This window comes from Fringilla coelebs, assembly GCF_963513975.1.
Source record: "Fringilla coelebs genome assembly, chromosome: 3".
NCBI classification, from domain to species: domain Eukaryota; kingdom Metazoa; phylum Chordata; class Aves; order Passeriformes; family Fringillidae; genus Fringilla; species Fringilla coelebs.
The window spans coordinates 45843000-45859216 of record NC_140030.1 but is presented as its reverse complement, the minus strand read 5'-3'; the positions used below and the strand labels follow the sequence as shown (position 1 = coordinate 45859216).

Below are 16217 nucleotides of genomic sequence, written 5' to 3'. Positions count from 1 at the left end.
AGGCCTGGAGAGGAATTCCCACTTTAATTTTTTTCTCATCAAGAATCTAGACAGCTATTGCCTTTTTTTTTTTCAAACACAACATACTTGTTTCTTTACAAAATTACTATGGCCAAGCATAAGTTCTGTATTACCAGTATGTCTTACATATGTTCTCTCTCCTGATCTTGTCTGGCATTTATTTTACATATATATTTAATAAGGCCTAAGTTGTAAAAGTAGTATAAGATGGACTGAATAAGGTAGTATGCTTTTAAATTTTAATGAGGTAACATTTCACCTACTCTGTGAAAAAAAATACTGTAGCTTTCTAGGGTTCTTTAAATTGCATGTAAGCTTTTAAAAAAATCCACATTATACCTGTTTATAGTTTCTAATAAAACACATAGCTTTTCTCCAAAGTTAATAAATCCTATAGTATTAAATATAAAGGCTTCTACAAAGATACTTTGTCATCCTCGTCTCAAATAACAAAGTTATTTCATAGTAGTTTGAAATATCTAAATAATGTTGATCTGAGTACATCAAAATGACATTTAATGATTATAGAAGTAATAATGTCATGTGGTCTTAAGACATCTTAAGTCCTTGTTCAGAGAAAATCATGTTTTCCTACACCTACATTTTATTTCAATAATCAAACACTGACTCACCAAAACACTTCAGTCATGCTGCTCTTAGCCTGACATAGTTTTATTTCACATGTAGTGCCATCAGCACATTGACTGCAGCTTTTCTCCCATTTGACATGTCTTTACAGCAATATAGATAAATGTTCACAGTTCACATGTTTCCAGTTTGTTGGGTTTTTATAATATATAGCAGTTATAATATAAAAAAGATAGCTCAGAAAAAATACTCCAGAGCCCAAATCATACTCTTTCAGTCTCTCATATATGGTATCCTATGGGAATGGCTCAAAGTTGCACCAGGAGAGGCTTAGATTGGGCATCAGGAAGTGTTTCTTTACTGAGAAGGTGGTAAAACACCAGAACAGGACTTCTAGAGATGTGACTGATGCCCCAAACCGTTTAAGAAACATTTAGGAAATGCCACTAATAACACGTTTAAACTGTTGGTCAGCCCTGAATTGCTCAGTTGATGAGCACTAGATGATTGTAGGACCCTTCCAACTGAAACAGTTCTATTCTATTCTATATAAATAGATGCACATTTTAATAATCACAATTTTTGTAATGTCAGTGGAATCCAGGGTTGATTCAGCACTGAACATATTCAAGTTTATAATATTGTCTGTGTTTAAAAGGAAAAAATGCTTCCAGTGATGAACAAAGTACTTCCACATGTCTTAATGAGAGTAAAAGTTACTGGAGAAGGAGACTTCATGTAAATCTAACAAATGTATTTAAGTGAGTTAAGAAGCTAAGTTCAATGCTGAAATGTCTGCTAAAGATATAGAAATCAATTTATGTGGTAACTCTTGCTTGTAATGTCTCACTGAAAATTATAGCCTCGTAGATTTTTTCATGTCCTTTGACACAATTATTCTGACAGACTTTATTTCAGGATTTTTTTTATTTAAGCATTTTTGCAGAAGCTTTGCATGTGTGACTCTATTTATACTAGGAGACAGCTATAGCAATTCATGAGACTATATTTCAGCTGTTGTAGAGGAGTTCTCAGCTTCAGGCAGATCTGTGGGTTCTCTCCAATCTTCCTGAAGTAATACTTGGCATATTCTTTTCCTGCCACATTTCTGCCAGAGATTACTTCCTATCTATAGCAAACTCAACTGGAGCACACATGCTTGTGCCTCAGTAGCTCAGGCTGGTCTGTTTGTACAACCCCATTTTCACTCATGTCTCTTCTGCTGCTCTTGCTCTTTGGGCAGAAGTTCTTGGCAAAAATAAATTTGCAGCTGGGCTCGTAATTCCAGATGTCACCTCTCATGCTTGTGCTTTCACAGCTTTTAAGATCATTATTAGTTATATACTCTTTAATATTGAATCCCAACTCTTTAATATTGATCTCCTTTCTCATTACAGATAGTGGAGGGTTGAATCAATACCCTTCTCTTGAGCTTTTATTCTATTTTCTTGCTTTTTTAATTTTTATCATCATGTTAAATTCAGTAAGATATTTGAAACAATAACAGCAAAAAATAATTAAACCTGTTCATGTTAGTGCATTTCCTATTTAGTCTTTGAAGAGAAATACTTTTTGGAATCAATTATGATTATAACATTTACCAGGCAGACAATGTGTGCTCAGTCCTACAGCCCCTAAATATATTTCTTTTGTTTTTCTTGACTGACTGGCATCCTGATTTGTGCTTTCCCCTACCTTTAAATGGAGGCTTTTCAGAGAGAGAGTTTGGACAAGGACAGTTTATTAAACTGGAGATGAGAGATTGCAAATTACTTGCAAACTTCAAAGCAAGCTCTAGTGATATTACCCTCGCAGTTTGTTCAATGTTTGAGCAAAGCTGCATAATCTTCAAAGCCACTTTCTGCTGTCATTTATCAATCAGATGTGATAATTGCATTTTAATACCTGTAATCCCAGCATTTTAAGCAGAGAAATTTCAAAATTTGAAAACCAGAAAGGTTATGAACAACTTCCTCAATTAAATCCCAAATACCTTCAGTTCTTAAATTTTTTAGTCTTTCATTCAGATAAATAAAGACTTAGGAATATTGGTGGAGAACAACTATGCAATGTTTTGCAGAACTAAAAAGAACAAAAGCCTGTGATTAGAGCTGTCAGTCTTTCTGGAAGCTCTTGTCACTTTCTGAACATAAAAAGAGAAAGGACTTCTTCTTAATTTACTTCACTTAATGTCTGTCCATCTGTCCTCCTTGACCCTATCCAGTACTAGTCTTGTAAATTAAATAGAACTATAAGCTAATGAAAAGATATATGCAATCTTGTAACAGCTTTCTCTCAACACTTTGAAGGCAACTCATCTTTAGTGGAGATGATTTGCTTTAGTTTTTAAAACATACATTTTAGCTTTTATCTGCTAGAATTTTTAGAATATTTTAAAGAACAAATCAGAAATAAATCAAATAGAAACCATTTTATTTTAATAGAAAGTTGTTAAATATACATGTTTTTATGCATTGGAAAGAATCAACTTTTTTGTAAACCAAAGTTGTCTTTCCAATTAAAAAAATCGGTACATACAGTATGAGCTTGTCTATTGAGCACATTTCACTGTAACATGCTGAAGATTATTTGGCAGTGTATATTTATAAGTAATAAATGAAAACTCTGTATAAACAAACTACAGTCTGTTTCAAAAGGACAACTGAAAATACATTCATAAGGAAATACAGATCAGTTCCAAGAAATGAAAAGTGTCACTGTTATGGTATATTTTGCCTTTCTGTTTATTTTGCTAGTTAAGCTCAAATGAAGAAGACATGCTGGTTTCTGGTGTGTCTGTGTCAGCTTTGGCAGTATTTCAATGAGGAGAAAAGAAGGACTTTTCCCTCTTTTTTGATATTGCATGTGGACCAAGGGAAGAAAAAGCCACAGATACTAAGATATTAAAGGCTCTCTTTCCCCAGAAATTCACTTAGAGAATGTGGGGGCAGGAAGCCTTCAAGGATTATTTGTCTCTATGGTAACGATGCTCAGTAAAAGCACAGAACTTGCAGAGCAAAAGAATATGAGAAATTGGCATACAGGCATTCCCTACTAAAGCCCAAGATTTAAGGCTGGGGAAGATTGTTTCCTATCACCACTGTGATAAGAAAATTAAATTAAGAACTGTTAGATAGAAGGCCACCTCCTTAGAGAGAAAGTTGTTTGCATTTTTATATAATTTATTTTCAAAGCACTGCTGTCTTTTCAGGTATTTATCTTGACTATGTTTTTAATTTTTAAAAAAATATCTTCTCACCGTAAATAACCTTGCCAAGCAGAGTTATTATAATTTATATCTAATGGCAAAGGTACAGCTGCCTTACTTGGTCCCTGGTGAGACAAACTAAATGTCAGGGAGACAGCATTTTTGTCATAATAAGGTGCAAATACCTGAACCAAAACCAAATGAGGTTTGGGTTGTCTGATTTTTGGTCTGTCTGTTTTCACTGGAATGTAAACCTTTTTTCTTTTGTTACTTCTCCCCTCTTTCCATGGGAAAGTTTTTCCAGTTCACTTAGACCTGGGTAATCTATTTAAGAGTTCTATAAGTATACAATAATTACTGCTGGATGTTTCCTTAAGCAACAAAACCTTCTGGATACAGGTATTCTGTTGGAATTTTCTGTCTAAAGTGGCAAAACAAAGCTGGAACACATGCTGGTCCATCCTTTGCTAATACATGGCCTGTCAGAAGAGGTAACATGAATTGTAAGTGCATCTGAGCTAAAGGTCATGGGAACTACTCTATTAAGTGGATTCATTGCCGTGTTCAATACTGTGTCTCAGATGATGCCAAATATTCATTTCAATCTCTTGTTCTGCTTGTATATTTCTAAAGTGTCATGACCTGCTGAGAACTGAGAGGTTTTTAAAGGGCTGGACTTAAGATGATCTGTTGAAAGCCAGATCCAGCCAGCCCTCATCCCATCTTCCATGTGTTACTGCTGTGGATAGGGCTGTGGTTCACAAGGCAGCGCATGTGATTTCTGCAGTGTGACTGTTCCAGGCATAACATATGCAAGCAGCAGTTAGTGTAACCCAGTTATTATTGTATCCTTTCCTTCTTTTCTTAAAATCTGTGTTCCTAAGGGAGTCATCATTACATACTGCATTAGAGCTGCCCAAATGTAAGCAGGTTTTACCTGGCTAAATCTCTGTCTCATTTGGAATATATCACCGCAGAATGCAATATAATTAATTTGCACAACATATTTTAATGTACATGAAAAGGTATATTTATGTTCCTATTTAGAATCATGATAATTGGCAAAAATGTCATTGCAGGGTATATATAATGACATATATAGAATTAATGTCTAGTTTAGTAAAATGCAAATGTTTGTAAGCCTTTTCAAGGGAAAACATTATTTCCAATTCAAGATCAAACTATTTGAAATCTGCAAGGTGTTTTTCCTTGCTGATATGCCCCTTTGCACTTTGATTTATGTTTAGACTAATAATCAAATAAGAGGAAGGTTAGCTACTAAGATGTCAGTCTAAGATGTCAGTGTTGTTTGAAACTAAAAAAAAAATGGGGGGGAAATGTATTAGGTAATGGTCGTTATAAAAGATCACAAAAATACTTCTCAAAATGCTTATTTGGGAATAGTTTTGCAGTATACCTTGGCTGTGCAATGGTATTGCTGGAGCAGGGGCTGACAGCCCTGAGGGCTGACAAGGGGTGCTGGGCTGTGGGCAGGTGGGGGCAGCCCCAGGGGCTGGGCAGGGACAGCCAGGCCCAGGGGTGCTCTCAGGTCCCTGAGCCAACACATGAATTGCTATAGAGAGCCCAACTTGCTTCAAACCTCAGTTAATCAGGGATATAGTTCAGGTAAATGGTGGTATTGAGAGAATAAAAGTTTCAACGTCAAGAGTAGAAAAATATAAGCATTTAGAAATGTAGCATATTTCTAGAGAGCTACATTGTGACACAAACCCTTAAGAAGATGTAGACATTGCAGTGCCCAAAACTCCCACACTACCTCTAAAGTGCCTGATTTCATGTAGAGACTAAAAGGTTGTAGAAATAGACACAAGTAGCAAACTAGCAAGGGACCAACCTTAGTGGGGCATGAAGGAATTTCGAAAGAAGGGGTGCAATGTGGTCCTTGTTCTGAAGGCACTTGCATATCCCAGCTGATACTGGCACTTTGAGGTGATACTTTACTTGGTAGAATATTACATAAAAATAAAGCAGCATCTTTACTCTGACCATTATGTTCCGATCTGTTTCCTGCCAAATCTTACTGGTACCTAATCACTGAAACCCAGCTACATTATACACTTTTTGCCTTCTGGCTCTAATGTTTCATTTGCAAATTTCTTCAACAGTCCACAAGAGGAAATTGAGAGATACTTGGTTCTGGGAGGAAATATGTTTTCTTAATGAAGAAAATTGTAACAGGGCAGTCTAACCCTTCATAAGCCAGAAAATTTGTTTGGATTTTTCAGATTGGGACATACTCAAAATGAATGTTACAGTGCTGCAATTTGACAGAGTAAGCATTGGCCTGCTTAATGCCAGAGAGTGACCATAAAGCATTAGGGTTTTAATGTTTTGAGGTTATGTATTTTTGAGAAAGTAGTCAAAGCTTTTTACATACAAGGCATTACAAAAGACTTTCATTTTAGTAATACCTCTGCTTTGTTCATGGAGGAAGTTACATAAGGAAGAACAGTAGTAATGGTCCTTTTTATGTAAAAAATCAGTTGAAGTTCATTGGAATAGGCTGATAATGTTGTTACTTGTGTCAAAATCTGTTCATGCTCTTTCAAACTAAAAACAAGACAGGAACAACAAGAGAAGGGGAAAATTTTGGCGAAATAGAAAATCATTCCATTCTCTGATAAATTTTTTTCTTGTATCTTCATTTCTGGCAAGAAAAAACACAGCATATGCTGAAAGTCCCAGCAAACTTAGAGTAATATCAGATCATTGAATTCACTGCTCTCAACTGCTTTTCTGTCTGTTAGCTGACATCACTTATTAACAGGACACAAAAGAAAAATTGCAAGAAAAAAAGACAATCAGAGTTGAAAAATCATATGAGTGCAGAGAATGGGAACAGCAGCAACAACACATTGCTGCTGCCAGTGACAAGGTCTGTATGGTGTCATATAGGCACTTGGGTATCATCTTCTAGCTGAGACAGGACTTTGTCTCATGACTTTCAGGGTCTAACAATGTATGAATGGATAGAAATTGCAGCCCTGTCTAGCTCCTAATTGGAACCTTTTTTAATGTGTCAATATCAAGTTTTTAATTCCATATCTGTTGTCAGTATCAAGTTTTAAATTCAACAGTGGCTGTCAATATCAGGTTCTTAATTCTGTCGGTCTTCTTCAGCAAAAAATTGTGGTGGAAGGAACTCACCCCTTGTTCATTTGCTCACAGAGTATGACAACACATTTGGTGTGGTTTTGTCATGTTTACAATGGGTAGTACCTGTGATTTTCTTATTTATATTAATGCATCCTTTCAGTCTCTAACTTCTGTCAGCTTTCTGTGAGACAGTGTTAGGAAACATACTTGGACTGATCCTTAACAACAGACACTACAAATTTCTGCATGTTCCTTAAGAGATTAAAGTATTCTCTCTCTCTTAATTACTAAACAAGTGATTGTATGCAGACATGGCTTCCTTAAAGCCCTGTGAGAGTTTCTCATTCCGGTATTTACAGAGGGAAGTCATGATAAATTTTTTTTTACTTTATTTTCATTTATTTGTTCATTCAAATTTTTCCCATACTGGCATGAGGCATGACTATATGGAGAGTCTGTCAAAAGCTGTTCATCATTGAATCATAATTTTTAGATTAATGTATTCTGTATTGTATTTCTTTGCAGAAGGAGTCATATTTATTTTGAGCGCTGGTTTAAATAACCATATGCAAATATAGTTCAGCAATTTGACCTCATTTATTTTCCTGATACTCTATACTGCTGTATAGAGTATCAACATCATTAAACTGTGAGTTTACAAAGTGTCTTTGTAAACTAGCAATATAATAATTCATAATTATGGGGAGGAAGAAGCATTAAAAAGTATACAACCATATTTGAGCAATATAAAAATTGTCCTAAAGAAGAATGATGGGTTTTAAATGTAAAAAAGTTTTAGAGGAGCATTGCCTATTTTACATGGTTTCATTTTCAGAAATCATGCAACCTGAGTTTGCAGAAGATGGTTTTCCAGATACAGAGGAAATGAAAACAATTAAAATGAAGATTGACCTTTTCATGAATGATTGGGAAAATCTGGAATCAGAAATCAGGTCATCCCAAGTTCAGGTGGTTGTTTTAGAGATTGCTGAGCAAACACCAGAAAGTCTGCTTAATCAAACTGTGGAGGTTATGGAAAGTAAGTAATACAGTTTATGTGATTATTATCACTTCAACTATCAAGAGGGATTTTGGATAGCTCAAGTGACAAGCAAGTTAGGGAGTAGGTTATACTCAGTTTGATATTGCTAATATGAAGAGAGTCATACTGTGTTCTCTGAGTCAGCTGAAAAGCATAATAGCAGCCTTTCAGAGACCTAAGAGTGGGGGAAATATATATATTTGAAAAAAAAATATATAATATGGCTGTGCTAATAGGTGCATAATACCTTGCTAAACATTCTGAAAGCACATTTCAACAGTTACTTATTCTATCTGTGTATACCAGGATACTGGTTTGAGAAATGGACAGATAGTGAAGGTTCACTAATGTGTAATATTCATTGGGTTACTGAGTCTTTCAGGGTGTGTAATAATCTAACCTAACCACCTGCATAGACTGTATTTCAAAACTGAATTTTACATTACAATAATTATTTTTAAATTAATATTTCTTTGGCAAATTACATTTCTTCATTTGTATGGTCTTGCAGAATTTTGAGCACTGGATAAATAATACTACATTTTTCCCATTATCACTACAAATCAAGTGTTTTATTAACCAAAACATCTATTGTTCTGGCTCTATAATAAACTGAAATTTGAGTGATGATTCTTCCCAACAAGTAACATGAAAAAAACCTGTTGCAAACAGTAATGGTACTATCTGCATGTGATTGTATAATACTTTGGCAATGCAAGTTCCCATTGAAAATACCATTTACTTCAACCAAAAACAACCTGTAGAATTTCCATTTTTGGAGGAGGCAATATACTAATTTCCACATCTGGGGAAAACATTTTATTCTGTGAGTAGAAGAAATGCAAGATACAGGTGGCAATATTTTCTTCCATGTATGCGCTTACTTTCAAGGACAAAGAGAATATTTTCTGATATAGTCAAAGGATAACTATTGAAATAGAAAAAAAAACCCTAACCTTTTCAGAACCTTTTAAATATTATGGCTGGGAATTATCTGATGAAGACTTAGAGGAGGAAGAACAAGATCTGGCTGCTGAAGCGGAAAATGAGGAAGAGGAAGAGGAAGGTGAAGAAGAAGAAGACGAAGAGGAAGAAGGGGAAGAAGAGGAAGAAGTAAGCATGCCAGTTTTTATCTATTTATGCTTTTATAATAACTCCTTTAGTTTTTGTTTGAACATAAACTCAGAGAAGACAGATTTTGCTTGATCCTGATTTTTTTTTTGATCCAGTTGAAGCCTTCTTACAGAATAAATATTAGTATGTGCTTCAAGAACACTTTCACTACATTTCTGTGTTGTAGCTGATAGTAGCTTTACTACAGCAAGAAGCTCAAATACCCCCATGCTAATGGAGAGAATGACTGTACCTAGTTTTGCCAGATGGCAAGGAAGGGTTTTATTAAAGAAACAAATGTGAACTTTGATTTCTGTCAGCTAACAATGATTCCATGAGCCATCATGTAAACATCAGAAGATGCAGAGTCCTGTTCCATTTCAGCTATTGATAATTTTCACACACCCGCTTTAATGAAATTAGAGGTCTAGCTTTGCCTTTTTATTTTCATCCTATGCTGGAAGATTCCCATCCCCAAATTTAACAGTACAGGATATCCACAGACTGAGAGAGCAGTATTGAATATATTTTTTAGAAATTAGCTTTAATGGATAAGTAATCTGACTTCATAACACCAGCTCTCACTGTATTTTCTGAAGAGGTCTACATTTAAACAGATCAGTTTCAAGGACACAGTAGGAAAAGATGTTATCATAGTTACTTCTACCCTATTTTGGGTCCTCAGTGGCTAGCTATGATACTCATCATATTTTTAATTTAATTATTTTTTCAGTAATTCTCTTGGACAATTTGTTTTCTGACTTAGAATCAAAAAAGTGTTATTTTCATAGACTTATTTTCAGTGTGCAAACTGTTTTGAGAATACCATCCTAACTCAATCGTCACTTAGTATATTTGGCATTATTTAATCCGATCTACTTAATCTAAGTAAACTCCTGAATTCTAAGAGTTCTTAAAAATTTTCATATTTTCAGGATGAAGAAAAAATTAAGCAAAAGAAAAGGCATATGGGAGACACAAAACACTTCTGTCCAGTCAGTCTGAAAGAGAACTTTGTCCTCTACCCTGGACTCCAGGAAAATGGAGCTAAATATAAAGAAAAGATTTATTACTTTTCAACTTCCGAGAACAGAGATAAATTTTTGGAGAACCCTGAGGACTATGTGGCTCACAATGAACCACTACATGTGAGAATCTTAAAAATTATTTAAAGCAGATAATAGCAGATTTAAATAACTGCTTTACATTCCCATTTAGATTTGTTAATTATGGCTGATTTTTTTCTAAGTAACTATATTAGGCAAGTCCTTGAAGCAAATAAAACCCATGGCTTCCCTAGTGATTTTTAATGTAAATTTGAATTAATGGTGCTAATACAGCAGAAAAGAGAGGAAGATTATAAAGGCTTGCAGTAATCTTAAAATGTGTTTTAAAATGACACATATTGGGGGTTTTGTGGGTTTTTTGTAACTTGAAAAACAGAAAAAGTACAGAAGATTTACCAGACTTGTCTGATGAAGTTTCATTTCTACCTGTTGATAGTAGGGTAGTAGATTTGTTTGGTGTTTCCAGAGAGCAGGTAGTTTAGTTAGAACAGCAACAGAAAATCTGGAAACATTAAAATACAAAAGTATGTAACTGTTTTTGATGGATTCTTTCATAATGATATTTTTGAAGTGAAAAACAGCAGGGGGTGGGAGCACTGTACACTCCAAAATGTTACAGAATATTCTGTTTTTTTTCCTATAGGCTCCTCCTTTACGGGTGTGTTTACTTGGGACTCAGGGAGCTGGTAAAACTACGTGTGCACGAGAGATAACAGATAAATTAGGCATTTTCCATATTCAATTTGAAGAATATCTACAGGAATTGATTTTACCCAAAACTAAAAGGAAAGTTGGGCCCTCTTTTGATGAAGATCATGAAGATGATAATAAAATACCAGAGGATCTGGAAGACTTCTCTCAGACCATAACTAAAACTGAAAAAGAAAAAACTGAACAGGTAATAATAATATTTTATACATCCATACACAAAATAACCATTTTCTGGCCAGAACAGGAATTTCCTATAAAATTGTAAAAATTATAAAATTATGTTAAATTAAATACTTGATGAAATTTGGAATTAATAGTTCATTACAATGTTTTGTAAATATCTCAAGCATTCCTCAAAACATTTTCAAGAGTTATATACAGGTTTTTCCTAAATATTAGAGATAGATGCTAAATGCCTAATGGAAGACCAACTGAGGGGGAAAAAAAGGTCAAGGTCAGAATAATTGGAAGGCATGGTTTCCTTTAAGTGTTTATAATATGCAGATTCAGTCAAGTGCATGTGTTCCAACTGCACAGGACTTAATAAATGTTCCCCAGCTGTGCTCCATGCATTCTCTTGAAGCAAAAGAATAGAATGCCTCTACCAACCCTTTGATCTCATCATCCCTCATAAAAAAATCAGAAATATTCATCATTAATAACAGGGTAAACTAGTATTTTTTAGTGCAATAGGTTTCTTAACTTGGATTTTTGTGTTTCATTGCCTATTGGCAGCAGTTTCAAACCAGAAAAATAAAGCAACTCTTGGCTAGCATAAAACATGCCTTGTAGCTTAACTAAAAAATTGTTTCAAATGGCTCATGATAGTTCATGATACTGGTATAATAATTAATGAATTATAATAATAATATAATAATAAATGAAGTATAATTTTCAGAAAATTAGTGCTTTTTCTTAATCAGATTGACTACTGGCTTAAAATCCTTATAAATGCACATTCAAACCCTGTCTCTTACAGGATACAATTTCTCTGAAGAAGGAACTTTTACAAAACTGTTTACTGGGGAGAGGTTTTTTTTATTAGGCAGTGATCTGTTGGGAGAAAAACAATCCACAAAGTTTTAAGGCAAATGAATTCTTTGGATAGTTATGGATATGATAAAAACCATTCATTATGTGGAGAAGTCTCACCACAGGTACACAGCATCTGAATCTTTCAAAAATGAGTAGTAAAAAACTGAAAATCTATCTCTCACCCAACAGAAATAAGGATTTATCCAACACTCAAAGATTCAGGAAGAAATATGTTTCTGCATCACATTTTAAGAGCCTTTTTTTAGTGTGTGCTCCTGATATCTGCCAAGTTCCCTCAAGTTTGCTAGTCATCAAATATCTTCAAACACTTCCTACTGCAGGATTTAAGGAAGGAGGCAGGAGAGGCAGCAGGCTACAGAGGAGGAGGCATACAGAAACAACACTCAGGCACAGTATTAGGAAGATGGGCACACAATGGAAGTGGAAAATAATGAAAGCTCTGAATTTAATTTTATTTCTGCTCTTTTACAGCATTAAAAAATCTAGAAAATATGAGTCTGACACTGAAACATAGTCTTTGCAAGTACAGTTTAATCTGTTGCCTAGAGGGTTCTGTGTCTAACAGGAAAGCCTGGGTAAAAAATGGTACTACTCAAAAGCATAACAGGATCCAATTTGGGATCAGTTCTGTAAACTGGACATATACGGGTCAGTGGGGTGCGGGATGCACTTGCAGGTGCTGAAGGAGCTGCCAAAGGTACGTTAAAGGCCACTCTACTATCTTGAGAAGTGGAGCAGGTCCCTGATAACTTGGAAGGTAGTGTTCTGATGAAATAATACAAGAGCAGGTAATATTAGAAGCAAATGCTTCAGCACAGATAGAGTACAGATCAAAATCATGGATGTCAGAACAAAAATCCAGGTTTTCATCAAAATCAAAGAGGAGGTTCTTTTGAAAAGTCAGTTTGCAACTTGGTCATCACAGCCAAAAATATGGCAAGTTCCTGGTACTGATGGTTATGGCTGGCTCTCACTCAATTTTATTTTTTTGGCATAAATACATGTCTTATACCAAGGTATTTCTGTTATTATTTTTTCCCTATCATCTGTATATCTCCTGGGAAACAATCTTCAAATTAGTATTTTTTTTCCCATACTTCTTTTAAAGTGCTTAATCTGATGCTGTGACCTAAGCACAGCTCTTATAATTTCAGTTCAGTATAGAAACCCATTCATTGGTCCCTGCACAAAACTCTAAAGGATAATTTCCAAGGTTGTAGAGTTCCCAGGCATTTCTCTGAATATGAATACCACTGGACTGTCTGACTATCCTATTTTTCACTGACCTTCCAATTTAGCAAAATTTCATTAAATCCTGTTGTATCATTCTCTTTCACCATGGAGCAAGACAGTAGAAGTTTATCTGTCAAAGCTTAAGGTCAGCTATAATGTTCAAAGCAAAACCACTAAAGGTAAACACAAATTATACCATGCAGTCTGGGAAGTTCAGCAAAAAGATATCATCCTGGTTGTTTTAGTGCCCCATCATTGACAGGTCTGGGGGAAAACCTTGTCCTTTAAATCACTGCTCTGTGAGGTGTTCTCTTCATTCTACCAGGAATATACATCTCGTGCTTCTTCTCTTTTATCTCATACAAACACCATTCCTACCTCTCTCTAGCAGTGGTAATGTCAGTGATACATTTTTATGTGTTTTACTATTTCCTCCCACTTCACACATTTCTTTCAAGATGCCTCTGTGTTGCAAATCTGGCTACCACTTTGTCTACGTAGGCATCTTCTGTCATACAAACATCTTTAAATATATGTACTGTGTCAGGCACCAGAGAAAATATTATTCATACACACTACATTAGAACTGTGACTTCCAGTATATTCCCAAGTTCTTTTGGCCTCATTATCAGAACAGTTGTCAGGCATAGGAATTCTTATTCAGCTATGGCCTTTTGATATCAGACACATTTTGATTCTTGATATATGAATTGTGTAAATCATCAACATATACCATCTTTTCAATATTTTTTACCACAGTCTCTGTCAGGAAGCCATTTTATGAGAAATGCATCCTCAACCATATCAGTCTTACAGAGTTATATATTCTGGGAAAAAAAAACCCTAATAGTTTTCCACAACAATTTAGTAGTTTGATTTGGTATTTGAATACTCTGCATTTGATGAGTCACTGATACTGTTGTATAGAACAGTGCTATCTGTCTGGTATCTGTTCTTTTGCCTATACTCAATAACCTTATATATCCTTCTTCAATATACTTTTTTTTTAATCCATCCAAATATAATAGTTGCTTTCAAAAAGTGAAAAAACCTTCTGATGTAGTGCAGGTAGTCTTCCAGCATGGGAACATGTATAGCCAAGTGGAAAACTGCTTGTAGGCAATTAGGAGAAACTATGCTCATTTCAGTTTCTATTCCTCTGAATTGAGCATGTGTATAATTAAATGCTTAACAGTTGTGCTTGATTTTAGGTTTCATTAAAACTCATACATCAGCAATTGTCCTAATTTTAGGGGATTGCCTTAAATGTATAATGTAGTATGATTCAATGAGTTTCTTTCTGATGATTTAAATCAAATGAAGACAGTACCCTACTTAGCACAAAACAATAAATGTGTCCAGTAGACACTTTTTTCTGGTTTTGGTTGGTTGGTTGATTTTGGTTTTTGGTGGTTTTTTTTCATTTTTGGTGGATTTTCTTTACATAAAGGAAATGGAATTAACTGAGGAGGAACAGGCAATCAAAGCAAATCTAACAGATAATACAGAGTTGCCTCCAGAAGTCCTTGATAAGATTGTTCCTGACTGGTGGAACAAAGAGCCATTCCGGTAACTGTAATTATATTCTCTCTTTCTTTAATTAATTTTAGGAAGTATATCATCCATTGTGTCCACAATTGTAAATAACTATCACAGAGATGATTTCAGTGCTTTTTTACTTTTTATGAGTAATCATCTACGTGTCAGTCTTGGTTTTGTTGTACTATTCTTATTGATATTTTGACAGTAATATCATGTTTCATATGCTGCACACAGGATTGGACAAAAGTACTCGACACACCTGAATTGGGTTAAATCTCCTAAATAGCTGGGTAGTTTTCATGGTCTTACAGGATAGATATGAAAACAAATCTTGTATATTTTTATATAATTTTTGTCCTGACTACAGATAGAGGACAATGGTTCTCTACACAGTGCAAAAACAGGGAGATGAGTTCTAGGAAAAAGGAATGCACTAAGACAAAAAATTACCCAGCATTACGCATAATGTTGTAATATTATATTGTATTAAATTATATTGTATTGTAGTATATCCCATGACAATATATTACACTACTAAACTATACTGTGTTGTACTCTTCTTCCCCACAGCATGCAGGGCTACCTGTTTTTTCCTCCACTTCCATTTCTTCTAGCTTCTTTGGTTTTCTTCAATTTTACAATATATCCTGTTAAAGCCTAAAGTAATAGAAGTGATATTAGCTTCTTACCAACACAGCATTCATCCCTACCTAACTAGTTGTCTTATTCAAAACTGTAAGAGCTCCAATAAGCCATAGAGCTTTCCAGGTATAACTGACTTGTTTTTACCATATGCAGGAGGAGAAATATAAATCATGCTGAATGGCAAATTTCTCATCCTATACTACAGAAGAAGCATAAATATTCAGGCACAAGCTTTCTTTGAGAGTTGTTACCAGAAAAGTGTTTGAGGCACCTTCTCTTTTTTGAGACCAGCGCTTAAGATGTGTTGTTTTAGAGTCACACAAGCAAGTCTGAGGACACAATTAGTTTTGGGTTTTAAAGTTCTTTTAAAATATTAAAGCATTGCAAATTAAAACCTCAGAAGAAATTAATTTGTAAGTACACTATAAAATACACAGCGAAATATCAGTTTTACATTGTCAAAAGATACTAGCTGAAAGTATTTTCAAAATTTTGCTCCTAATATATGCATTTAATATGAGAGGGTTTGTGGTTTTTTTTCAAAATAATTACATGTTCATTGTGTTGCACTTCAAACTACAATGTGTAATAGTAAATATCTTATTTTCCAATTAGGTCCACGGGCTTTATACTGGATGGCTTCCCTCGTACTTTAGATGAAGCCAGCTATTTGTCAGAACGAGGACTCTGTCCTGATGTTGCAATTTATATTCAAGTAGAAGAAGGTAACATTCTTAACCGTCTTTTTCCTCCACGTCTGAAAAAATGGAAAGAAAAGCAGCTTAAAAAAAAGGAATATAAAAAGAAGCTGAAGGAATTTAAAGCAAAAAAAAGGGTAAGTTTTCAGCCCTATGTTATTTTTTTTGTTTTTGTT

The 16217-nt window shown here is 34.7% G+C and overlaps 1 protein-coding gene across 1 annotated transcript in view; it reads left to right on the top strand.

Annotated features, from left to right (window-relative positions):
* AK9 (adenylate kinase 9) overlaps positions 1-16217 on the top strand; it is a gene marked incomplete at both ends in the record, with an annotated part of 59370 nt that overhangs the window by 25680 nt on the left and 17473 nt on the right. Inside the window, 6 exons of the mRNA XM_084202000.1 lie at positions 7770-7973; positions 8941-9089; positions 10025-10237; positions 10800-11054; positions 14607-14725; positions 15959-16178. Of these exons, the coding sequence (XP_084058126.1) occupies positions 7770-7973; positions 8941-9089; positions 10025-10237; positions 10800-11054; positions 14607-14725; positions 15959-16178 (1160 nt within the window). The remainder of the gene's footprint in view (positions 1-7769; positions 7974-8940; positions 9090-10024; positions 10238-10799; positions 11055-14606; positions 14726-15958; positions 16179-16217) is intronic.